The sequence below is a fragment of the Halteromyces radiatus genome (assembly GCF_025201355.1).
Source record: "Halteromyces radiatus strain CBS 162.75 chromosome Unknown BX664scaffold_5, whole genome shotgun sequence".
NCBI lineage: Eukaryota > Fungi > Mucoromycota > Mucoromycetes > Mucorales > Cunninghamellaceae > Halteromyces > Halteromyces radiatus.
In genome coordinates, this window is record NW_026251691.1 from 1,754,710 (window position 1) to 1,779,334 (window position 24,625).

The window sequence follows — 24,625 nt, forward strand, 5'->3', positions numbered from 1 at the left end:
ATTATTTCATAGTAAAGTGGCAAGATAAGCGATAAAATGATATTAAATGATATTAAACTACTTTTTGGAGAGGAATCCAATGGTAGTCATTTTATTGGATGATGATCATGATTGGATGAGAAATGATAATATTTATTTTTATTTTTTATTTTGCTCTATAAATTGAGAGCTAAAGTATAAATTGCTATTAATACAAGCGAAAGAGAATGATTTCATCTTTGTTTGGTGTGAATTTGCTGCAATGATGATCACTTCCAAGTGAGCTACAAAGGTATAAAGAGATGCACTTCTACCCCGCTTGTGATTTTGTAATGTAAAGATAACGGTTTCCATTTTTGATGAATCATTCAAGAGACAGACCAGTGAAGTTACCAAAAGGAAAAAAAAAAGTAGTGTAGATAAATAAGCCAGTAAAAAAAAAAAAAAAAAAAAAAGACCTCGATACTCTCAAATTCAATTTTGCAAAATAGAATTCTAAATTTAGGAGGTTCGCCAATGGCGTTTTTGTCTAAAATGGATCCACACCTTTTTTTTTTTTTGTGTAAAACGCAATCGATCTACCTATGTCAAAATTCAATGATCTTTTGGGATCATCATGACGCTATATGACCATCATAAGTTATTTAAGCATCATCCTGCATAACCATGATCATCATGCTACCATAGCATCATTCAATGATTCTATATCCTGGCAATCTTAAATACGGGAGTAACCTAATACCAGGAGATGTAAAATGCAATCCCTACGTTGTTGATCTCTTAGAAAAAAAAAAGGTTGTGACAAATGTTATTTTGCATGATACAAACAAAAATCTAATAGTAGCCTTCCCCTTCTATAATGTATGTTGATCATTACAAGGGTGAAATGCTGCTCATCTTTAATATCATGGAATATCAGTACAATCTGCATCATCTCCTTTCTTCTTGATTCAATGTAGAAAAAAAAAATAGATGAACATACTTACATTGGATTTTCAAAAGAGACCTCACATTAAAATGATAAAAAAAAAATATAAATACAGGACACCAATTTTTTTTTTATTTATTCTCTCATATCAATATAATCATGGTTTCCCGTACCGTTTTATTCCTTTGTTTGGTTCTTTCTGTTACCAGTAATCCCATTACCGCTCCAGGCTCTACTTCAGCTGGTACTCCTCAAACTGCTGGTACTGGTGTTGCCAAACCTTCTGATCAAATTCAAGCCCCAGCAGGAGACATGGGACCATCGCAACCTACTGATGATCAACTCAAAAATGTGATTTCTTGCGTAAAAGCAAGCGGTGTTACTACTTCCAATGTTGGTGAGGTTTTCCATCGATGTGTCAAAGTTGTGTTTGGCTCTAATGCTGATAATGAAGCATAATCTAATGTCAATACTATCCTATAACCACCTCGAAAGTGAACCCATGTGTGTGATTGTACAGATACACTCTTTTTTTATTATTGTTGCGATCATCACTGTAATAAATCAAATGTCAAATAAAATAAAAAATAAATGTGGTATTGTCATGACGAACGATGATGGATAAAGGGATGATGATGATACAATCAAAACAATAATCATGATACTGGAAAGAAAAATGTGAATATGGCTTTATTAAAAAAATAATATACTATATACGTAAAACATCTAGCCGTAAGTAAAAGAATCACCGCAATGAGTACCAGAAGAAAAAAAAAAGGTGAATCAATCCAAAAGAAGATCATCATGAAGATACTTTTGATGATGTATATCCAATTGACCTAAATCTTCGTCCTTATTGACTGTATGTATCCATTCCATTTGATCCTATTGTATGTGCATGCGATTAACTAGCCCTGCTGTATAATCATCTAGTTGTACTCTATTGGCAGAAAAGATACAGTAGTAAGTTTTCATGTATCTAGATTTCTCTCATCACGTTTTTTCTTTTTCTTTTTAGGCTTACGTTTAGTGCTAGCGGTGATCTACAATACAAAATAGAAAGGATGAAAAAAAAAGATTGTTGAGGTAGATGGTAGAAGCTTGACGAAATCATAAATTTTGAAATGAGACATGGATAAAAAAAAAAAAAAAAAAAAGAAATACAGGTTAGAAAATATCAATAACAATAGTGATCGTCCTTTTTTTTTTTTTTTTTTTTTTGGCTTACTTCAGTGGTGGTATTGTATCTAGTTCACACATCTTAGCATAAGAGAAGAGATAATAGGCAACAAAAGTAAAAGATAAATAAAATATCATATTTATTGACACGTAATAAAGATAAACACAAAAACCTTGTTGAAGATAATAGTTTCCAATTGATTTTGCTTGAGATTTATTTGATGGCAATAAAAGAATGAAGTCAATACAAAGAAGAGCCCTAAACAAATACATCAACTAAGAGAGGAAGCAAGTATCGCCATAGCCAACGGAAGTCATCTTTGATTATGCATCTATCATTAAAAAAAAATAAATAAATAGGAATTGTTAGTATACAAACCTATCGATAAAAAAAGATTAGCGGAAATATATGTAGATGGACAATCCCTGTCTGTAGACTACCGTGACCAAGCAATAACACTACCAATACATAAAAGTATAATCATGTTACCACTTGGCGAAGGTTTTTTGTCGCAGCAAGGATAGCTGCCAAGTCATAACAAGAGCAGAGTCGAACGCGAAAGTATCTGTCTTCCATAGTCCTTCAACAGATCGGATCGGGGGTCACCTTGCGGGCAAGTTTCCATCCATCTACCATCAAGGAAGTAATATCTGTCTGTAGACTACCGTGACCAAGCAACAACACTACCAATACATAAAAGTATAATCATGTTACCACTTGGCGAGGGTTTTTGTCGCAGCAAGGATAGCTGCCGAGTCATAACAAGAGCAGAGTCGAACGCGAAAGCATCTGCCTTCCATAGTCCTTCAGCAGATGGGATCGGGGGTCACCTTGCGGGCAAGTTCGAACTTCCAAAATGATTTCCATTGCTTTGAAAAATTAAGAGAGTAAAAAAAAAAAAAAATAAATTCTTATATTATTTGTCTAGGGGAAAAAGTCACAGGCGGAGTTTGGCAAAAAAATGAAAAACGTAAATGTGTGAGGCACGCGCTCTCTCTTGTCTTTTGTTCCTGCAAAAAAAAAAAAAAAAAAAAAAAAAAACTTCTCACCTTTTCTTTATCTGATATCTATTTCTTCGAACTATATGCTCTCAGACGAGTTCATCGATTATTCTATTCCCGCTGAACTTGATATCCAAATATCCTCTTTCTTTAAAGAAGTTCGTGCAGCTGATTGGCATTATTCTTCGTACTGTCGTTGGTCAAATCCTGGACAAGCAAAGACGAATCTCAATCCACTTTACCGCATGTACATCAATGATCTTTCTATTCTGAAAAATAGCAAGAAACTTCCACCAGAAATTCGTCGTTATATCGGACGTCTGATTAAAGAAACCAAGGTAAAACCAAATAAATGTTGACGAAAGTTACACTAGAATATTCACATTCTTTTTTTTTTTGACGTATATTTATTATAGGAAAAGAAGGTGGATGCTGATACTTTTGACGACAGAATGACTATAATCTATGACAACAGTAATGGCAATAACAGCAACAATATAGTCGTTCGTGACAATATTACTCTGGCTACTCATGCGCCACTTCCATCGTATCAACATCAGTCTCAATCACCTCAACCTCAATCACAACACGAACCACAACATCTACAAGAACAGGATCACAATGAAGAACCAAAACACCTACAAGAGAAAGATCATGAGGAACAAGATGAACCACAACAACAAAAAGATGAAGATATATTGGATCCATCACAATTATCCTTCAAGTCGCCTGCGCCGGATGATCGTTATACCGTTAATGGTTTCGATGTTTCTGGTGCATTTTATGAGTTTCAAGAATCCATCAAGAATCACAAGCACAAATTACCATTAGAAAGTCATCTCCACCATGCTTTGTAAGTTATTAAACAGGGAACCGTAAAATTGTAATCAAGTACTCATTCTTTTTCTATAATATTTTGTAGAGCTGCTTCCTCTATTTTGTTCCTGAAACATGGTCGGTACCCTGATGATATGGTGAAAATATTTGGCGAAGATCAACTAGAAGCAATTGTGGACGATTTGAATGATATGTTCGGCGTTAAGAAGGCAAAGCTTCCCATCGGCACTGTAACGGATATGATCAATATCATTCAGGTAAAATTTGACAATCACCTTGTTTTGTTCAGCAATATATATATATTTGACTGATACCGTATTATTCATTAGAATGTGATTGACGAAAATATGACAAGATATCAAGCGGTCGGCAAACTTTTATTAATGGATGGAAAAGTTCCTGCTAATCAATTCAAGTTCATCAAATCAGTTGCAAAGCTGTAAGTATCATTATAAATGTTAGTATGTCAGTTAGTAATATATTGTTATTTAGGTTGGAAAAACTCCCTCGAACTGGTATTGTTGAAGAAGTAAAAGAAAACGAATTATGCACAAGGTACGCTGATCCCTTGCTTTGTGGCCTGTTTGATGACCCTGATGCTGGTATATTTTTACGATGGTAAGTTTTATATATATATATAATTATAGAGGAATGGCTTTCATACTAAAAGAAAATCTACTACTTTGCAATTAGGACTGATCAAACTACTCTGGAAGGAAAGAAATCACTCAATATCTCAAAACGACGCCCCGATATCTGCATCACGACTTTGAAAGGGATAAATTGGGATTACAATTCTGGTTTTGGGGAAGCCAAAGCATCAAGCGAAGGTAACAATCATTACTATTTATGTAAGGATTTGTTAAGAGTAGCAATATTTGGCAAAAACAGCATTGATACTAGCAATATGGATGGAGTCATTGGAATGCAAGTCGTGGGTAAGACTTTACGAAAAGACAGATGTGTATCGTATTCATATTTCACCATTTTGTGGACTTATTTTAGGGCGCTCTATTACATTTTATCTGATGGTACTATTGTCTGATGGATTATATATCATGCTGGAACTGGAACGCATCTCTATCCCCGGAAGTCTGGACGATTTATTAAAGTACTTGATGGATATGAACAAGATTCTTATGGTTTTAGATGTATTCGAAGAGTGGTGTAGACCGGTGTCAGCCGCTCAGGCGTCCCGCTTTGACAAACGGAAAAGAAAGACCCTCTCAACTCCAGGCTTCTGTCAGATCATGTCTTCGGAAACAAGTCGCAAACGATCTTGTATATTGAAACATTATTACAATTAGTTTTTTTTTTTTTTTATTATTTTAGTCTTATTCTCAATTTTATCCATATTTTTATTGTTTATTTTAATAAAAATATATATATCTCTGTCTGTTTCTTATATCGTACTAGTTCTCCTTTTCTCCATTTATGTATGATTTCATATGAGTTGATAATTCCTAAGATGATGAAGATGGTATCATCCTATCAAGGTTATCGTTATCATGAGCATTACCTTGCGATAGGACATTTTACATAACATTCAATGCAAACCCCTTACTTGCTGATCTTTTTTTTTTTTTTTTTTTTTTTTTTTTTTTTTTGGCAGAAGAAGGATGTACCAAATATTTTCCCTGCAACATCTAGAAAAAAGGAGTCGTTATTTCTCTGTATCCTTTTCTGCTACGCCTGCTGATCATTTAGAAGGATGCTTTTTATATCATGATATACAAGTACGATCTGCATCGCTTTGTACCTTTTTTTTTTCTTGTTCCATTGTTTTGATGTTTTAAAGCAGGAGTCATCGCATGAAAGAAAAAGATATAAATATACGTAACTTTCCAAAGAAAAAAAAAGACATTTTATTTATACAATCAATGATTTATCGCACTATTTTATTCCTTTGCTTGATCCTTTCCTTTATCAGTTTTTCTCTTGAACTTCAACCATCACTCTCTTGTCCAATTATGGACCAAATCTTCAAATGCGTAGACGAAGAATTTTCTGCTGGTTTCCAAAAGACTAGTGCTGAAGTCATAAATGATTGCCGTGGTCAAATGGCTAAGGCAGCAGCTCCATCATCATCACCGTCACCATCACCATCACCATCACCCTCTTGTCCAACTATGGGACAAATCTTCGAATGCATAGAGGACGAATTTGCTGCTGGATTCCAAAGGACTGCTGTTATAGTCATAAATATTTGCCGTCGTCAATTGTCTAAGGCAGCAGCTTCATCATCATCACCGTCACCATCACCATCACAATCTCTTTCACCCCAGCAGGAAATCGAACAATGCCTGAAGGACTATCGAGATGCTGGTCTTGCGGATTATATAGCCGAAAACGATTGTCTCCATTAATCATGTAGTTGCAACGTAGAAGCTGTCATTTGATTATTCCATGCTAGCACTCTACTGAATTTTCTTACTCGCAAACGATTTCAAAGCGCACAGGACATTTAATATTGATTTTATTTCTGTAGTGGACATCACTATAATAAATAAAAGTTTTATGTAGTTACAAATAAGGGCGATATTGTGATGATGAAAACAGTAATGGATGTTTTATTTCTATAAATATCAGCGTACTACGATGATGATGAGTTGATTGCTTGAGAATATTAGAAAAGATAACGCAACGACTATTGGACTTTGAAGAAATCAATAGTGAGTGTTTAACCTCATCATATTATTTCCGACAAAAAAGCACGATGATGATTGGTTTGCTTGATGATAATGATGATGATAAATAGATATTATTAGATATTAAAATGTACGAACGGAAAAGAAATGAAATGCCATAACAGTCAACGTGTTTTTAATGATCCGTCCTTCTAGACACATGGTGACATTGATTGTGTATTCAGCTGCTGTGATTGATCTTGGTGTAACGTGGAGAGAAACGGTTAAATGGGAGAAAACAGGGTTCTTTATTGTAATAAAAAGTAGTACAGGAATAAAAAGTACAGGATAAAAAAAAAAGAGGAGAGTAAAACTAAATCAAATCCATGACATATTCTAGTCTTTGTTGGCAACATGCTTCTTGGGAGTATGCTTCTTCTTTTTGGAACCAGATTTCTTTTTGTGAGTGGATTTTTTATTTTTGCTGGGTTGTGCTTTGGTGGTAGTGTTATCAGATTTGGATAAAGTGACATCGTTGAAAGCGAGTAAATTGACAGTGTGAGGTTGATTTTGTTGAATGACACCTTTGGTAGCGTATTTTGTAAGAGCAGCAAATAAATTCTTGGGTGTAGGGTCATGTAAATCTTGAAGAATCAATGCAGCAATACCAGTAACATGAGGAGCAGCCATCGAAGTGCCAGACATGGTAGCAGTAGCATTCGTTCCACCAATATAATCACTTTCGACATTAACACCTATACAAAAAAAAAAAAAAAAGAGAGAGAGGATGTTAGTTCAATGATGTATCTTTTTCTTTTTTTTCATTTTTTTCTTTACCAGGAGCAATAATAGAAACACATTTTCCCCAGCAACTCTTGGGATCCAAAGTATCTTTGTTATCAGATGCACCGACTGTATAAACAAGAGGATTACCAGCAGGTACATAGTCACAAGCATCACTAGTTCAAAAAGGAATAAAATAAGTTTACCATCATAATGAGAGATAGTTATACATACGTTCCAGAGTTTCCAGCGGCAACAATAATGGGTAATCCACCTTTAGCAGCAGCAGTGATAGCATCATTCAAAGTATTTGCACTTGGAGCAAGAGAGGAGACACCAAGAGACATGTTGACAATAGATTTTTTGGGATATTTTTTGGCATCCTTAGCGGCCCATTGAATACCTGATAAAAGAGAAGAAACAGAGCCTTGACCATTCTTTTTAAGAACTTGAACAGAGACCATGGTAACATTCTTTGCTACACCAAACTGTTCACCGCCGATAATACCTGCCACATGTGAACCTATGTAGATATGAACATTTGTTTAATAATCATATTTATAATATTTATACTAAAAAAAGTATCTATTGTTATCATTTTTTTTTTTTTTTTTACCATGGCCACCACCAATAAGTACATCATCACCGTCACCAATAGCAGAGTATCCCCAAGAAGCGCGTCCATTAAAGTCTTTGTGATCTTTGTTGATACCGTCGTCAATAACATAAACACGAACACCGGTACTATTGAAAGAAGAAGATAAGTATATGATTTATACAACTATATCATTTGAGGTTACCCAGCAGTATCAGGATAAAGATAAGGAGCCTTTGTATCTAATTTTCGTTCCGAGATACGAGCAAGATTCCAAGGAGCATTAGTTTGTTGAAGAACATGAGGTTTTGTGCTATTTCCAGGTTCAGAGGAAGAAGTATTTTTGGTGATATGACTTTCATATTCAATGGGAGAATTACGCTAATAATAAAAAAAAAAAAAAAAGGAAAAGAAAAAAAAAAGAAAAAAAGAAAGAAAAATTTAGAAAAAAAGATCGGGATTTAATAATAAAAGTATTACCATATAATAACGACGATGAAGTGATTGAGGTTTAGGTAATTCAAATTGAATGATTTCATCAGGTACAATAGAAGTGATTTCATCAAAATGACCCAAAATGGAACCTAAAAGATCATTTTTTTCAATTTTGGTACTGATTGCCTTATAAGAACCTTCAATATCAAAACTTTCAAAAATATGAACTGGATTGGTACGTTTATCCAAATGAGCACCATCCAATAGATCACCAATATCACCAATCACATCACCAATTAAATCGAAAATACCCTTTAATAAATTGGGAATAAAATCATCAATATCAGTCGTAGGTTTAAGCGTGATAATATAACGTTGATTTTTACTAATCACTGGTTTTGTTGCATTCACAAAAACAGTTAAATAGAAAAGATAGAAAAGGAAGGAAATAGGTTTCATCATATATAAGAAAGAAGAAAAAAAGAGTGGAATGGGGGGGGGGGTAGAGAGAGAGAGAAAGAGACGAGTTTCCTTCTTTTTGTTAAAAAAAAAAAAAGAAAGAAAAAAGAGGTTTTTTTTTTTGTTCTTTTTTTTTTTAGATAGTGATGCTTTATATATATATATTGTTCCAATACGACCGTGTAACCAAGGAAAAAAAAGGTTTGACATTGTTCTATCTCTTTATGAGGTAATTCATTCCTATTCATCTCCCTAAAAATCATATATGTTTAAATCTCTTATTTTTTTTTTAAAGCTGTATGATAATTGAAACTTATAATAATCTAATCATTTTCTCTTTGTGATCCAATAATACTATTTAACTAAAAAAGACAACATCTTTCAGTTATGGGATTGGTAGTACAACATCCAGTGAAAAGTTAATAGATCGGAGTTGTAGTATTAGTGAATTAAGTTAACTTTTTTGTGTTGCCTATTTGATTGATGCTATATAAAATAATAAATCCAAAAAATCTTCCGTTTTCATCTTTTTCTTTTTGTTCACACCCAGCTTTCCTTTGGCGCGTGTCTCGAGTTTGCATATGGACAATGTGCCTACACTGATTTGAAGTGCGGAAAATGAAATCAATCTTCCCCCCTTTTCAACTCTTTTTTTTTGACGCCTGGATGAAACGTTCTTTTTTTTTTTTTTACTTCTCTCTTTTTTTTTTTTTTGTTACAAAACTATTCATCTATACGTCATGTCATACCATCCTTTTGATACCCCAACTCAACCTGATACTATAGATCCATTACCCACTTTACATGAAGAATCCAACACTTCACTTGGCTGGCGTCCAGAAAGTCCTAGTCCAGATAATATCATTCGTGCTGCAAGTCCTCTTGGTAGACGTTATATGAAACCTGTCAATGGTATACAAATCAAAGGTTTCGCTCGCTCAGGTAAAAGAAAAATAGAAAGAAAAGGGAAAAAAAAGAGAATGGTTTGTTTATAAAGACACATAATACTAATATTATTATCTCTATTTACAGCCCAAAGAAGATCATCTGTCTTGACATTGGGAAGCATTGAACGGTTACAACACTTTTACGCAAAAAAGGAATTAGCTGTGAATAAGTAAGTAATAGTTGTAAACAAAAGAAAAGAAAAAGGATAAACTCACTTATATATATATATATATATATATATTAGAGTAGGAACACTTGGATTCAAATTTTCGGAAGAACCTGACGAGATAGATGATCAACCACCTACGCCACAACAACCACCACCTAGTTGGAAGGAAATAGATGTAGAAACCGACTTGGATGTTTTACTACAAGTATGTTTTCAAGATATACAACAAACGTTAACAGCATGGGCCATGGTAACAGGACCTCGAATGTCATTATCAGATCATTCTGTGGACTCGGATACTTCGGATGCTCATCATTCCACGTTTCAAATCTTACCTTTATTACAATCGGTCACCAAAATGCTTCAATCTGTAAAGAACTATACCATGTATCGCCACGATTTATCCGACACTGCTTTGGCTCAACTACGACAATCTGCGCTTACTTTATTATCGGCCATCAAAGATCTGGAATCTCTTTATCGGTTGGATGAAGAAGACAAGAATAATGAATCCCAAGAAGATGGTTATATCTATCGATCTTCTGATTTTCATCATTTGGATAAAGAACGTCAGGTCATACATCAATACCTATCTACCGTGGAAAAATATGCTCTCAATCCTCCTCATCATCTTGGTGGTCCTCCTACTGTATTCACGGAAGAAATCAAAGCTCTCATGGTCAAAACCGCCTCTGGACCTACTTCTCCTACTGATACACCCATTCAAACTTCTTTAACAAACACTATACCTATTTGGCTGGAAAGAGGATCCTTTGTGAATGATGATATTGGTAAGATAGAAAAACTAATAATAATAGTATTCTTTATATATATATATATATATATATATATGAGTTTCTTACTTTGATTATTCATAGGGCGATATCATGCACTTTTAATGGATCATTGTACAGACACAACTACACCCATTCCAGATCCTCATGATGATGAAGATCTCTTTTGGCAATATCTTGCGTATGTATCTATTTTTATTTTTTATCAGGATGTCATTGAATTAATATATATATATATATATATATATATATATTTCAAAAATAGGAACGGGAATACATTATGTCATGTTTACAACAATATTGTCAAGCGTTCACGAAGACCTTTTGGATTTATCAACAAAATTCATGAAGATACCCGACGTACCTATCGAGTGATTGAGAATCTTCGTTTCTTTGCAGCGTAAGTGATTATTATTATTATTATGATATGCCTCATCTGGATATATTTTATATAGGGCATGTAAATTTCGATTTGAAACTGTGTTTGATCCTTTTGATCCTTCTCTGATTGCTCGAAAAACCGAACAAGGCATTGTCATGGTAAGTCCAAATAATAATAATAAAAATTGGTCTCATCCTTTTTCGTCCTTTTTGAATCTAGTTGGAAAAGGCTGTGATTATTTTCTGTCAGAATGTGATTCAAGAACTACGACAATCTATGGATGCCCAATTGGATTTATGCAAACATGTGGATACCTTGACTTTGGATGATGGAAAATAGATACACTTATTTTTTTTTTATTACTATCACATTTGAAATATACCAAAACCCTATAGTTGATATCTTGTCAAAAATTAATAAAAACCCATGATATTATATTGAATTAGATCTTTTTTTTTTTTTTTTTTATTGTTTGTAAAGTTGATGTGAAATTCATACAAAAGGAAAATGCATGCGTGCGTGTATATGTATATAATATATATATAAAAGAATCATCATTAAACTTTTCATGGATAATAATAATAAAAAAAAAAAAAAGGTGGGGTAAGGACATGAGAGAATAATAATAATAAAATAAATAAATAAATAAATAAAAAAAGACTACAATACTAAAGAAAGAAAAAAAAAGGAATAATAATAATAATACAAAAAAAAAAGAAAGCTATCATCACCATAGCAAACTACGATGGAGAGTGGTAACAAAGAAAGAAATAAAAATTATAATAAATTAAATAAATCCATGGTATTCTACGCTATAATTCTTTCAATCACTTCACTGGCCAATTTTGAATGTTGCATGACATTTGTTGAGGAAGCACCAAATCCAGGTTCAGCCAAGGCAGAAAAACCAATGTCTTTCAACAATTCTTGTTGTGTTTTCATGGGGGATGTTTTTTCCGAGTTGAAAGAAGAATCAGAACAAGCAATCAATAATATGGTCTTGACAGATTCAATGATCGGTTGCGTGTTACTACTAAGTACAACTTGATTCATCTTGGGTAAAAGAGAGTCATATACCAAATGGAACACATCAGGCATTGACAGTGCAGCCTCAGCAAGGAAACCATAAAGTAATAATCGTTCAGGTTCACTTTCCGCAGAATGGAGTAAGGTTGCCATCATGGAGATCAACAAGAGAGCGGTGGTATCATCAGGAATGTCCAATTTGTCAAATAATCCGCTGTATGATCGATTGTTATTGTTATCTAGTTGTGTCAAATCATCCGTCAGTCCTGCCAATCGTAACACATCCCGTAATGATTCATTCTTCACTGCTAATGGTAATAAACTTGTCAAGTAACCCAATGTTTGTGTTTCCACCACGGTTGTGTCTTGCTTGCATTCGATATCCAAAAATGCCGTAAGAGCTTGATAGATCGTGTCCTTGGCATTATTGTATCGCATTCCCTTCAAAAAGATGGCCGCCATAGCAAATGAGAAATGTGTTTCAAAATTGACACCACATAGTTCATCCAGTTCACGAGCAACATCTGCCATCGGTTCACGAGCAGCCAGTAATACATCTGTCATTGTATCCCCGGTAAAGAATTCATCCGCATCCAAAGCTCGTACCACAGCTAATAATAGTTCCACTGACATACAAAAGGTAGGTCCATTGTTGATTTGTACTAAGGATACAGCCACCCAGAACAGTGGTAATAAATAACGAGAATCAGATGGTAGGCTTTCCACAATATTTTTCAAGCACATCATGATGCTCAACACCAAGTTTGGATCTGATTCATTAAAGATTGCCAACGCACCACGAAGTGCTACCAGAATTTGATATAATAAATCATCATCGACTTCTTCACGACCAAGACATCCTAGGACAACAAATGCACGAGGTTGGATAGCAGGATTAAATTGGAATGCTGTACTTGCCACCAAACTCATCCATCGAGCACGCCAAACGTTAGCCATATCTAAACAAAAAGTAAAAAAAAAAAAAAGAATAATATCAGCCATCCTATAAAAAAAAACTGTTTTTTAAACTTTTTGTTATTACCAGTTGATGGCGCACCCCAGTTCAAGACATCAAGAAGTTGAGTGATAACAGATTCTAATGCCAATAATTGAATAGGTTCAGCAGCATCATTCATTGTATCAGGTGTAATGGTGAATGCGTTGGCATGAGACTTGTGCAAACCGAATAAGAGTCGTACTTTGGAATCAGAAACTTCAGTGAGAAGTAGCTGCAATCGTTGGACATTCACTTCAGGCAGAGGCATAGATGTACATAATGATTGAATCATATTGACAACAAGACCATGAACAGACGCACGGATGATTGTAGGTCCAACACCAACTACTAGAGAGACAATATGGAAGATTTCAGGTACATAGCTTTTGACAGGACCTCGGTTGTTGAAAGACAACATCAAGATAAATCGCACCAAGACAGCGATTTCAGTCCAAGTCCAGTGTTCTGTAAGAGAGCGAGTAGGTTTGAATGAAGTCTTTTGAAGCACCTTACGAAGACGAGAAATCACCTTGCCACGAACAGCTACATTAGATAGAGTTACAAATGTATCAGCCATTGCTTCAGCTTGAGGGGAACCAACACCATGTTCATTGGAGAATTGCACAAATGAATCCAATACCAAGTTTAAAACATCATCAATTTTCCCGATCGTTTTCCAAATCTTTGCTTGAACCAATTTGTACATCTATAATAAGAAGAAAATATTTAATTCATATTTCTACCCCCTTTTTTCCTTTATTATTATTATCTTACATCAGTGCGAGCCACAGTCAAGTCAATCAATAATCGTATCACATCCTTTGTTTTCACCAAATCTGGATTGCTTTCATCCCCAGCCGAGTGACAAAATAAAGAGAGATTGGGTAACCAAGGCACCATATAATCCAAACACAAGTATCGTAAAGGTTCATTTGATTTGTTGAAACCCACAAAACATTCACTGAGAAATTCCAAGGTCAAATTTGGTTCTGCTGCTGCAATCTTTTCACTAATGTTGACAATGAAGGCGGAACTATTTGCTGGTAGACAAAGATCTAATTTTTTTTTTTTTAAAAAAAATGTATTATGTTAATCATCATCAATTTTCCATATATAGACAAAATAAATGAATTCGTCCTTTTTTTTTCCAATTACCTCTTGCATCAAGCAATTGTTTGCCAACATCAAAGTTGAAGGTCATACTAAGAGAGTATAATAAATTATACGCAGCCAGTCGCAGGTTGGGGTCATCACTTCCAATATTCAACAGAGCCATATTTAATAGTCTACCAGGGACATCATTGGGTCGGATATTACGTTCTGATATATTTGTTGGTTTTGCCATTTCATATCTTCGTTTACTATGTCGAATCGTCTATATATATATATATATATATATTAGAGAGTGAGTCAATCAAAGTTTTTCTTTAAATCAAATATTCACTTACACTAACGACAGCATCTCGTTTAGGAGTCGATAGAACTAGTTGAGATTTGCCTTTGTTGTACTTGAAACTGAACTCGTTTGCTGAAGAGTCAGTCGTTCTGCCCAAAGTCACATCTTCGATTTCTGAAATATGATAGACATCATTCGTCACCATGCTAACACCATAGATAAGTTCTTGTTTGCGTACGGTCATGATTTGAACATATTCAGCACTGATCTTCACAGTCACTGGGATATTGAGTTTGTATTGAGATAACTTGTTGACAGGGTAAAAGACAGCACTAGGTTCAGTGTCAAGTGCAGCTGAAAAAATAAATAAAAATAAATAAATCATGAGTCATTCTTTTTAATTTGCATTATCAATATTATACTTACTTGTAGATTTGGGAAGTCGTACTTCAGATGGATGGATATATTCATGTAACTCGGCCAAAGTCACAGAAAATGTTGTTCGTTTACTGAGTTTGTTGGTGATAGGTCGAGTCAGTTTCTTGATGTATTTTCGAAGATAAGAGTTAGGATTGTATAAATGTACGGCCCCTACATTTTCAAATGCGTCGAATGGAAGAAGTTGTAAAATTTGGTTAATCCATTGGTTGGAAACTTCGTTGCTAGGACCGAAAAGAGTAAGATCGATGACTATTTCAAATGGTTTATTGGTTGCACGTTCCATTGTCTATAAAAAATAAACAGATGAATATCTTTGCCTACTGTACTTCTTTTTTTTTCTTTCTTACCTGTAACATATAATATGTCAACAATTCAAAATCAATACTATCATTCGTCACATTCCGAGTAACAAAGTAGTATACTCGACGACCAGCTTTCGATGTGCCACCTTCATAAAAGATATTTTTTGAGGCGATGGGTTCAACACTTCGATGACTATTTCGTCGCATGAATTCAGCATAAAGTTGATTAGAGGCAGCAAATGTATAACTTCGTAATCCATTAAATTCTTGTTTGGCAATTTCAGGTGGTCGACCAAGTTGAGCAAGAAGATTTGAGAATTTGTCGAGTTGTCGTTTCCAGGCAGTCAATGATTCTTGATCCCCATGATGTCGGAATCGGCGAGCAGCAAGATCTCGAGAGATGCGTTCCATATTATCAGCAAGTACACGATGCAACATGGCATAACTTTTTTCATCCATAGGTCGCGACTCCAATTCTTCATCCATACTTGTCGTGTTTGTAGGGACAATAGAAATTTCACGAAGGAAGCTTGTCACTTTGTAAATGTTACTTGTCAAAAAGTCATTGAGCACAATCATAAATGTTTCCTTGGCACCAAATAATACATTATTTGCAAGATTTTGAATAACTTTGGTTGCTATCAAATGTCCGCGTCGCATTTCACGAGACACGGTTGTCATAGGCTTGATTAGTCCTTCAGATTCAGGAGATACAATGGCAGGACAGAAGAATCGTAAAAAGATAAAGGCACCAACAGCGGTATATTTGGCCTCAGGGAATCGTTCACGAACAGAGACCAAGATACAATGACAAACTTCACGGAAACATCTAAAAAAACAAGGATAATAAAGATTGATTAAAAAAAAATGTTAAGGTGATGTCCCTTTGTTCATCCTTTTTTTTTTTTTTAATTACCTTGGTGCTTTATCAGCAGATGCACAAATTGCATTGAGAAGCATTTCAGTTGAATTGACTACATTTTGCTTGTTTTTCAATACATCTTCGTTGGGACCAACCTTGGTGGAATCCAGTTCATAGGTTCGTTCGTCAGATGGTTTTTCGGCAAGTTTATGAAAGACAGGTTGTAAAACAGATTGGACATAATCTGCACCATTTGTCTTGGCAAAAACAGATAACAATCTTGTAGCAATGCTTGTACGTCGGAAGAGTTCAGTTTCATTTTCTACCAGGATACAGAAATATATATATATATATATCATCAATATCGTACCTCTTCTATTTTTTTTAAGCATCATCTTTCTCATTATATACCTGTGCTTTGTACTTCTTTTTCAATGACAGCCTTGAGCAATACCATCGTCTTTCCACGGGATGAGAAACTTGCCAATAGAACATTAGCCACATCATCTATATCAGAAGCAGGACAGACATCACATAAAGAGAGACTGATATTCAGATCGGAATTGACAAGCATCTAACATTAAATAAAAAGAAAATAAGTATCTATCCATCAATATCTTTTTTTTTTCTTTTTTTTCTCAACTTACATCAACAAGTTTTTCATAACGATCAGTCATCACCGTTTCCGCCAGGGTTTCAAATTCGGTTCCTTGATTCAAAATATTTGTTAACACTTGCATAAAGGCAGTTCGCATTCGAGTATCTTCATGATAACCCATAGATAGAGAATATTTCAATCCAGCATCCACATTCGCGCTTAAAAGATTGGACATGGCCAAAATAGTACAATCCTTTAGTGGGGCCAAATAAGTTGCACTTTCCTTGTTCTTTTCATCAAAAAAAAAAAAAAATAAATAAATAAAAGTTTAAGTATCTAATCCCTTTCATTTCCATTACTTTATTTTCAATTACCTTATTCACCATCATCACTTCTTGACTTCGAGAATGTTGGGATCCTGCTTCAATCTATTATTAAACAAAAAAATAGTAATATATTATGAGTGATCCAATTTTTGATACAACCACAGATCATCATCAGCATCATCACTCTAATGTTGCTTACCTCGGATAATCGGCATCTGTTCAACAGTTTGAGGAAGAAGGAGAAGTACTTGTAAAAGATCCTGCTTTTAACTTGAGTAGAGTCAGTTTCATGTACTGAATCGGAGGGTTGTAAAGGTAGTTGTTGAAGAAGACCAACGATTGTTTTCAGACATGCTAAATCCAAGTCTCGATGATACTTTTCACCGCGATTAGCAGAAATTGTAACACCAGTATCAGGATTCTTCAAAAAAAAAAAAAAAAGGTGGAAGGATTAGAACAAGAATCAATCAACCTTCTCTTTTCTTTTTTACTTACCAAGGAAAAATCGCTAGTCCATTCCACAATGATTTCAAGTAATTTGTTTCGTAGTCGGAATTCTTGTCGAATGCTAATTCTATCCTTTTTAGCCATCAATACTTCACATAGATGACAGAATCTAATTTTCATTTTTAATGCCATTTGACTACTCCCTAGCCTGTTGAGATATTTCGCATACTGATCAATAAGTCCACCAAAGTCCACCGTAAATAAACTATCCACTGTCTCTTCCATACGATCCAAGACGAGCTTGAGTACACTGATGTTTTGTTCAACAAAGAGAGTATATCGAGGACTGCACAAAGGATCACCATCAGAACCAAAACATTTCCCAAGTATGGTTTCCAAATGTCGAAACATGATAGGATACAAAGCAGGAGACAAATCAGTTCCAAGAATATCCATCACCCATTCACGTACGATAACATTATCACATAAAAGTAGATCTACCATTTCCATGACAAACCGGTCAACCATGATTGCTGATTCAGAAGGGGATGAAACACGTCGTAAATGTGGTGGATCGTTGAATGAGCGTGGACCAGGTGAAGCAGGTGAAGTAGGTGATCCATCTGCCATCAAACAGATACCACCCAAGGATGCCAGGAATCCAGCGTAGTTTTGCCATTCTGTAGATTTGTCATCATCCAATCCATCTGTTCGATTAGTCACATTCACATTCATTGTTTGTCGATTTGCCCGTAATTTGTCATGCCATGCCTGAGCCCCTTTTTTGCTATCCACACTTTCATCCTTATTCTCTTCGTGAGGCCGAATCATTGCTGGTGTCATATATTTCCATCGTTTCCAAGCTTCTTCCCAAGCAGCCAAGTTTCCTGGAGCGTAATGCGCCATCATTCGTAATAATCGTCTGATTCGTTTTTGTTGAGATTTGCGTCCAGCCACAATGCCAGTGTTTGATGTCATTTCAATATAGACAGGTAGATTTTCTACAATGGTCAATGACGCTTGACGAGGATCTTCTGTGCTTTCGGTAATATGAGCTTCCACACATAGATGACCAAAACATGCCGTAGCTGCTGCACAAATATCAGGATCGGCGGAACACAATAGGACAAGTAGAGCCACTTCTAAACCAATAGATGCCTGTAATCTTTCCCGTACATCAGATCCACGCATAGTAATATCCTATAAAAATACCAATAAGGAATGAGATGATATATTCCAATTTTTTTTTTTTTTTACTTACTTGATGAAGAGTCAAAAAGTCATTTCTACATATCAAAAGTTTCTTTAATAAATCCAATAGTTTCTTCAAACTATCATTCCTTTCCCGATTATCCAGTAATTGTTTGGCCACAGTAAACAAGATTTGAGAAGAAATCTTCCAAAATGCTTCCATGAATTGATCTCCATTTCCCCATTCTGATATGGCTTCCGATGAGTGTAACTTGAAAAGGCATTCAGCAGCAGCGTCTCGAACAACTATACTATTTTCCCGTAAACAGTGAGCCATAGCCACCATTGTAGCAGCATTTTGTTCAAACCGATCTTCACAATCACCACGTATGGCAAGCATAGGGTCATTTTGATAAAGTCGTAATATATCCAATATCAATTCCAATCTATCGTTTCCTGTGTCGTTTCGTTGTAGTACTTCCTTCTTTTTCTTGTCCGTTGCGGCACTAATGATATTTGTTTTCCTTCCTGTTGTCGAGTTGGTGAGATTACTGATTTCAGATTTGGCAACAACTTCACGACTTGTCACATCCAATAGTAATTTACGAAGAGGGCCACCCATGAGATCATAAAGAGCAGCTGATGTAGGATTCCAAGGTAATCCATATTCTTCAGAGGTAATAGCGAGACAAGCTTTGACCAGACTCATCTTGAATAATGTAGGTGCACGTTCAGATAGACATGTTGGAAATAGATTTCGAAGAACACTACGTGGATTAAGACGAAACATTGCCACCAAACAATCAGCCAATAAACAGCGATGATCAATGATGATTCCAAGATTAGAGACAAGACTATCAGCGATCAATGGTTGTTGTATATCGAATAATTTTTGCTTGAGTTCATTTTCGATATCCGGTACAATGTGACGAAGGGCGATAGACATATCCTTGGGTACATAAGTTGCAGCTTTACAAATATCAACATAACATATGGCAGCAAGATCAGCTGTACGACCACCTTTAAGAGATTTTCTGAGGGCAGTCAAGAAAACAGTCTAAGGTAATAAAATTAATCAATATTATATATATATATATATATATATATATTCAAAATATTTGTATGATTATTTTTACCTTCTTCGTACTAATACCTCGACTTTCTGAGATAGCAGCAGCCAATAAGAGATCAGGACATAAAATCAATAATAAGGTTTGTAATGGCCAAAGGATTGCCTTCTTTCTAGTAGTATCAGCCAATGTATTACAAATATCAAATAAAACTTCAGGGCCACCTTCTAAACGTTTTTGACTTTGACATAGTCGTATAAATTCCATAGGATAATTTTCGATCCAACCCCATATAGCCCGACGTAAAACCACAGCAGCCATTAATTGAGATGTCTTTTTCAAATGAAGAAAGGCAGTACAAAATTCTAATCATTAAAAAGAAAAAGAAAAGAAAAAAAGGATCAATAACAATTCACAATTCATTTCAGTAAATCTTTTTTTATTATTATTATTTTATTTTACTTACCAATAAGGATAGCACTTAATCGTTTTGAATTGAGAGCACAACACTCTAATAATCGAAGATCGGCAAAGTTAGGGTTTTCGTCTAGAGTTGTAGTAAGATATGTCATTCTAGTTTTAATCTTGATAAATAAGGTATGCCAATTGCTTGCACTGATATAAAAGATAACTCGACTTGCTGCTTTATAAATATCTACTATGATATCAGAAGACGTACTGGATACACTTGTTGATGTGTAATATTCTGTCCTTGAGATATTTGTTGTATGAGATGTACCATTTTCCCTTTCTTCCATAAAAGACATTTGATGCATAAAACGAGACATAATGGAAACAATATATTTTGCAAGACCTTCTTCTAATGCTGGTGGATCTTGAAGTTCAGGAGGTAAAAAACCATCGTTTGTTGATTTTGGCATTCCATTGGTTGTACTACTATGATTACTGCCAGTATCTGAAGAAGTATAGTGAATGGGTTCAGTTGTTGGTGGTTTACTGGATTTTCGTACAAATTGCCAATGATGATTCATACAATCCGCGAATAAACGAAGGAGAAAGAGTTGAGATTGAAGAACATCACTAGGTATATATTCGTCTGTAATAGAAGGAGACTATATCAAAAAGGATTAAATTATTACTTGTATATAAATTTATATCTATCTATCTATCTGTATTTTATACCTTGCATATGTTTTCAATAACAGTGACAATGGTACTTGCTATTGTTGGTAATCGATACTTGGAAAGTTCTATCAAAGCGGTTACTATATATAATATCGAATAATAAAAATAATATTAATAATTATCCAATTCAACCCTTTTCTTTTTCCAACTTACCACTATAGACAATGAATGACAATAAAGAAGAAGAAGAAGAAGAGTTAATATAATGTAATATAATGTAATATAAACTTACGTTTGTTGAACAAGTGGATCATTTTCGAGAGAATCTAATTTCTTTCCACTGTTACTTGGTAACTATATAAAAAAAAAGAAGAAGAAGGATTAGTTATTGAAAATCATAAAATAAAACAATAATATTAATAATAATAAAATATTAAAACATTACACGAACAGTAATACGGTTCACTAAGCTCAATATAAGTTTTGTGTCAGGACCCATTGTTGAGCTTGATTTCCTTCAAACACGCTACTGAATATCAAGAATAAAAAAAGATATTTGACTATTTCAAAGAAAAAGAAAAGTATATTAGTTCTTTTTATCATCTAGATGAAATGATTCAAGTATGAAGAATAGTAATAAATAATGAAAAAGTTTTTTACCTTATTCAGTAGGCTTCTATAGTAAAACCGAATAACAAGATAAAGAAAGAAAAGAAAAAAATAAAAAAGAAGAAGAAGAAAGAAGAAGGAAAAAAAAAAAAGGAGAGACAAAAAAAAAAAAGGTAAAAAGAAGAGGAGAGAACCAAGGGAATGAGACGAAAGTAAGAAAGTAAGAAGGAAAAAAAAAAATAAATAAAATTTACACAACCCTCATAAGCCAATCAAATTTAAGCCCTTCTCTTTTTTGGGTTACACATTTTTAAATCCCGTTAGATTTCTTGTATCTAGTCACTTCGAACAAGTGTTTAAAATGCAGGAGAAAACCACTTATGACATTTTATATAGATTAAGGAGAGAAAGAATGATTTTAAATATAAAACTTTTCTTTTTTTATTTCTTTCTTTCTTTTTTTTATTTTATTATTTTTTTTTTCAAATATACATGTTTGATTTGATTACCACCAACAATATTACTGAAGTTTGTCAAACAGAATCATGTCAACATGTAGCAAAAACTATTAAAAATAATATAGATTTCAATATTGATCCATGTATTGATTTTTATCAATATTCATGTAAATAAATAAAAAAAAAATGAGATGATGATTTTTCTTCTTCTTTTTTTTTTTTTTTTCGTTTGAATTCACTTTTTTTTTTTTTTTAATATATAGGCGGCAGCTGGATCGAGCACACAGAATTACCTCCTGACCGTGCACGTAAAGAAAACTTACATCTAAAAGATTACGGACATTGAATTAGTTTATATATTTTTTAATCTTTTTTTTTTTTTTTTAAAATAGAAACCTCACCTTTATCTGATATCTCTTTAAGTCATCAACAAACACTACACGACTTGTTAGAAGGATCATACGATGATTTAATTAATAAGGTAGTAACAGACGATCAGCTATTATTGGATGATGAAGATATTGACAGGGAAAACTTTGACAAAGTGAAACAATATTATGATGCTTGTATGGATGAAGATACCTTGGTCAACTTGGGTCCAACTCCTATATACCCATTTCTAGCTCGACAAGCTCAACAAACCGATCTCACCGATATCATTGTATCACTTCTTATGGATCAAGATGCCCCTCTTTTTGATATTGGAGTGGCACCAGACGACAAACATCCAACAAAACATATCATGGTAGTCAATCAACTTGTTCTCAATGCTCCCTCCAAAGACTATTATGAACAAACTGATCTTATGGATAAATACCGTCAAGGTCTCTCCAAAGTTGTGGATGCTGTTATCGGAACAAATCAATCGGATATCACCCGGAAGACTGCTACTCAAAAGAACTTGACGTTATTGACATATTCTGATATAGAACAAGCTGTTCAACACTCTGTGGATATGGAAATAACTTTGGCTCGAATGACTGTTCCAATGTAAGTCTATTTATGCTATTGAAACCCTGGAAAGATTAACTTAACTTTTTTTTTTTTTTTTGATAGAGAAGAAGTTCGTGATCCTATACGAAGTTACAACTCTATGGATTTCTCTGATTTTGAAGATAAATACTCATTTGTGGACTGGAAGAAACTGATACGTAAACTCGCTCCAAAGGATACAAATTTACCTGATACTATCATAGTGACTACACCATCCTATTTTGACAAAGTGGCTGAATGGTTTGAAAAGACACCTGATGCAACCGATATACTGAAGAATTATTTTATGGTACGATATATATACAGCCGATCGTCTCAACTTGATCCAACAACGGCCGGTTACGTATATGACATTGATAGTGGATTATTTTCTGGAGTCACGACAAAACCTCCTCGATGGCGTCATTGTGTTGCAAGTACTTCGTTATCGTTTGGAGACATGTTAGGACGATACTTTATCTTGGTTCAGTTTGGTGGTGAGGATAAACGAAAGGACATATTGACTTTTTTGGATACCATTCATGAAGCTTGGGGAAAACGCCTTTCATCTCTTACTTGGTTGGATAAACAAACTTTGGATAAGGCTTTGGAAAAACTTGGGAAAATTCGTCACAAGGCCGCTTATAGTATCCATTATCCTGATTTACGTTCGGCATCATCACTCGCAACATTTTATAAAGACATGACTGTCAACAGAAAAACGTATTATGACAATGTAGGAAGATCCAATGTGTGGGGCATTAGACAACAATGGAAAAAATGGGGCAAACCTGTGGACAAGGATATCTTTGATATGGATGCAATGGAAGCAAATGCTTATTATACGTAAGGTTTAGATTAAAAAAAAAAAAAGATGTATTTATTCATCACTATGGTTTCTTAAAATCTCTTTTATTAGTCCCAATGATAATGAAATTGTTGTACCAGCAGGAATTCTTACCAGTCCTTATTATGATGATCAAGTGCCAGATGCTTTGAATTTTGGTGGTATTGGTATGGTTGTTGGACATGAAATCACACATGCTTTCGATAACTCTGGTCAACTGTATGATGGTGATGGCAAACTCGAAAATTGGTGGACAAATGCAACTATGGAGAAATTCAATGAAATGAAAACATGTTTTATTGATCAATATTCTGAATTTACTGAAAAGGATGCTGGAGGAAAAGTTTATCATGTCAATGGAAAAGTAAGTAAACTATATCATCTCATGATTTTTTTTTGGTTAAACAATTTTTTGTGCAGCTTACACTAGGGGAAAACCTGGCTGATAATGGTGGTGTTGGTGTCAGTTATGATGCTTTTATGACTCTATCCAAAACCAAGAAACAATTATCTTTACCTGGTTTAGATTTTTCTCCTGAACAACTTTTATATGTGAACTATGCTCAGTCTTGGTGTACCAAGGCCACTCCTCAATCAAGAATTAGTGCGGTAAAGAAATATTATGTACTTTTTTTTTATCAAACAGTTTGCTCATCGTATTATTATGATTATTTGTAGATCCTTTCTGATGAACACTCTCCCGAAAGAGCTCGTATTAATGGTGTTGTTCAAAACTCGGAAGCCTTTTCAAAACTCTTCAATTGTCCAATTGGAAGTCCCATGAATCCTACGAAGAAATGTAGTATATGGTAGATTAGATTTTATGATTTGATCGGTCTTCCAAATAAAAAGCTTTGATTTTTTTTTTTATTTTATTTCT

General features: G+C 34.4%; 7 protein-coding genes across 7 annotated transcripts; 4 read left to right on the forward strand and 3 right to left on the reverse strand.

Moving 5' to 3' along the window:
- Positions 1–1,066: 1,066 nt before the first annotated feature.
- Positions 1,067–1,366, forward strand: BX664DRAFT_351048 (uncharacterized protein; the record flags this gene model as incomplete). Its single annotated transcript, XM_051547640.1, has 1 exon — positions 1,067–1,366. The coding sequence occupies one exon, from the start codon at positions 1,067–1,069 to the stop codon at positions 1,364–1,366; it is 300 nt and encodes a 99-aa protein (XP_051399311.1).
- Positions 1,367–1,799: 433 nt separating this feature from the next.
- BX664DRAFT_162552 (uncharacterized protein) lies at positions 1,800–2,601 on the reverse strand. The gene is made up of 2 exons (XM_051539944.1): positions 2,136–2,601; positions 1,800–2,007 (listed from the first exon to the last, which is right to left on the reverse strand). Exons 1-2 carry the CDS (start codon positions 2,357–2,359, stop codon positions 1,887–1,889), a joined length of 345 nt encoding a protein of 114 aa, XP_051399312.1. The 5' UTR covers positions 2,360–2,601; the 3' UTR covers positions 1,800–1,886.
- Positions 2,602–3,540: 939 nt separating this feature from the next.
- On the forward strand, positions 3,541–5,232 carry BX664DRAFT_264424 (uncharacterized protein; the record flags this gene model as incomplete). Its single annotated transcript, XM_051540815.1, has 6 exons — positions 3,541–3,941; positions 4,011–4,182; positions 4,255–4,364; positions 4,418–4,543; positions 4,619–4,863; positions 4,931–5,232. The coding sequence occupies 6 exons, from the start codon at positions 3,541–3,543 to the stop codon at positions 5,230–5,232; spliced, it is 1,356 nt and encodes a 451-aa protein (XP_051399313.1).
- Positions 5,233–6,836: 1,604 nt separating this feature from the next.
- Positions 6,837–8,931, reverse strand: BX664DRAFT_336421 (peptidase S8/S53 domain-containing protein). The gene is made up of 6 exons (XM_051546076.1): positions 8,411–8,931; positions 8,136–8,311; positions 7,952–8,079; positions 7,570–7,858; positions 7,390–7,511; positions 6,837–7,307 (listed from the first exon to the last, which is right to left on the reverse strand). Exons 1-6 carry the CDS (start codon positions 8,825–8,827, stop codon positions 6,949–6,951), a joined length of 1,491 nt encoding a protein of 496 aa, XP_051399314.1. The 5' UTR covers positions 8,828–8,931; the 3' UTR covers positions 6,837–6,948.
- Positions 8,932–9,564: 633 nt separating this feature from the next.
- Positions 9,565–10,809, forward strand: BX664DRAFT_264874 (uncharacterized protein; the record flags this gene model as incomplete). The annotated part of the gene is made up of 3 exons (XM_051540838.1): positions 9,565–9,766; positions 9,857–9,941; positions 10,017–10,809. The coding sequence occupies 3 exons, from the start codon at positions 9,565–9,567 to the stop codon at positions 10,807–10,809; spliced, it is 1,080 nt and encodes a 359-aa protein (XP_051399315.1).
- Positions 10,810–11,717: 908 nt separating this feature from the next.
- Positions 11,718–21,617, reverse strand: BX664DRAFT_336424 (uncharacterized protein). The gene is made up of 21 exons (XM_051546077.1): positions 21,520–21,617; positions 21,305–21,419; positions 21,152–21,213; positions 21,073–21,074; positions 20,917–20,999; positions 20,240–20,846; positions 19,840–20,138; positions 18,774–19,760; positions 17,561–18,712; positions 17,265–17,486; positions 17,114–17,167; positions 16,789–17,028; positions 16,553–16,715; positions 16,196–16,463; positions 15,325–16,108; positions 14,963–15,263; positions 14,589–14,890; positions 14,296–14,515; positions 13,915–14,195; positions 13,186–13,846; positions 11,718–13,102 (listed from the first exon to the last, which is right to left on the reverse strand). The coding sequence occupies exons 2-21, from the start codon at positions 21,356–21,358 to the stop codon at positions 11,925–11,927; spliced, it is 7,920 nt and encodes a 2,639-aa protein (XP_051399316.1). The 5' UTR covers positions 21,359–21,419; positions 21,520–21,617; the 3' UTR covers positions 11,718–11,924.
- Positions 21,618–21,947: 330 nt separating this feature from the next.
- On the forward strand, positions 21,948–24,615 carry BX664DRAFT_336426 (uncharacterized protein). The gene is made up of 7 exons (XM_051546078.1): positions 21,948–22,093; positions 22,190–22,234; positions 22,319–22,916; positions 22,983–23,744; positions 23,818–24,109; positions 24,166–24,354; positions 24,424–24,615. Exons 1-7 carry the CDS (start codon positions 21,961–21,963, stop codon positions 24,556–24,558), a joined length of 2,154 nt encoding a protein of 717 aa, XP_051399317.1. The 5' UTR covers positions 21,948–21,960; the 3' UTR covers positions 24,559–24,615.
- Positions 24,616–24,625: the final 10 nt, after the last annotated feature.

Excerpts from the sequence above, each read along its gene's own strand:
- BX664DRAFT_336426 (XM_051546078.1), top strand. The coding sequence starts at position 21,961 with ATGTTTGATTTGATTACCACCAACAATATTACTGAAGTTTGTCAAACA. Across the intron at positions 22,094-22,189 it reads TGATTTTTATCAATATTCAT|GCGGCAGCTGGATCGAGCAC; the intron begins GTAAATAAATAA and ends TTTAATATATAG. Across the intron at positions 22,917-22,982 it reads GCTCGAATGACTGTTCCAAT|AGAAGAAGTTCGTGATCCTA; the intron begins GTAAGTCTATTT and ends TTTTTTTGATAG.
- BX664DRAFT_336421 (XM_051546076.1), bottom strand. The coding sequence starts at position 8,827 with ATGATGAAACCTATTTCCTTCCTTTTCTATCTTTTCTATTTAACTGTT. Across the intron at positions 7,859-7,951 it reads ACTTATTGGTGGTGGCCATG|GTTCACATGTGGCAGGTATT; the intron begins GTAAAAAAAAAA and ends ATATCTACATAG. Across the intron at positions 7,512-7,569 it reads GCCGCTGGAAACTCTGGAAC|TGATGCTTGTGACTATGTAC; the intron begins GTATGTATAACT and ends TTTTTGAACTAG.
- BX664DRAFT_336424 (XM_051546077.1), bottom strand. The coding sequence starts at position 21,358 with ATGGGTCCTGACACAAAACTTATATTGAGCTTAGTGAACCGTATTACT. Across the intron at positions 19,761-19,839 it reads GAGGTATTAGTACGAAGAAG|ACTGTTTTCTTGACTGCCCT; the intron begins GTAAAAATAATC and ends TTATTACCTTAG. Across the intron at positions 16,464-16,552 it reads AAAAGAAGTACAAAGCACAG|AAAATGAAACTGAACTCTTC; the intron begins GTATATAATGAG and ends GTATCCTGGTAG.
- BX664DRAFT_162552 (XM_051539944.1), bottom strand. The coding sequence starts at position 2,359 with ATGTATTTGTTTAGGGCTCTTCTTTGTATTGACTTCATTCTTTTATTG. Across the intron at positions 2,008-2,135 it reads GATACAATACCACCACTGAA|CTTCTACCATCTACCTCAAC; the intron begins GTAAGCCAAAAA and ends GATTTCGTCAAG.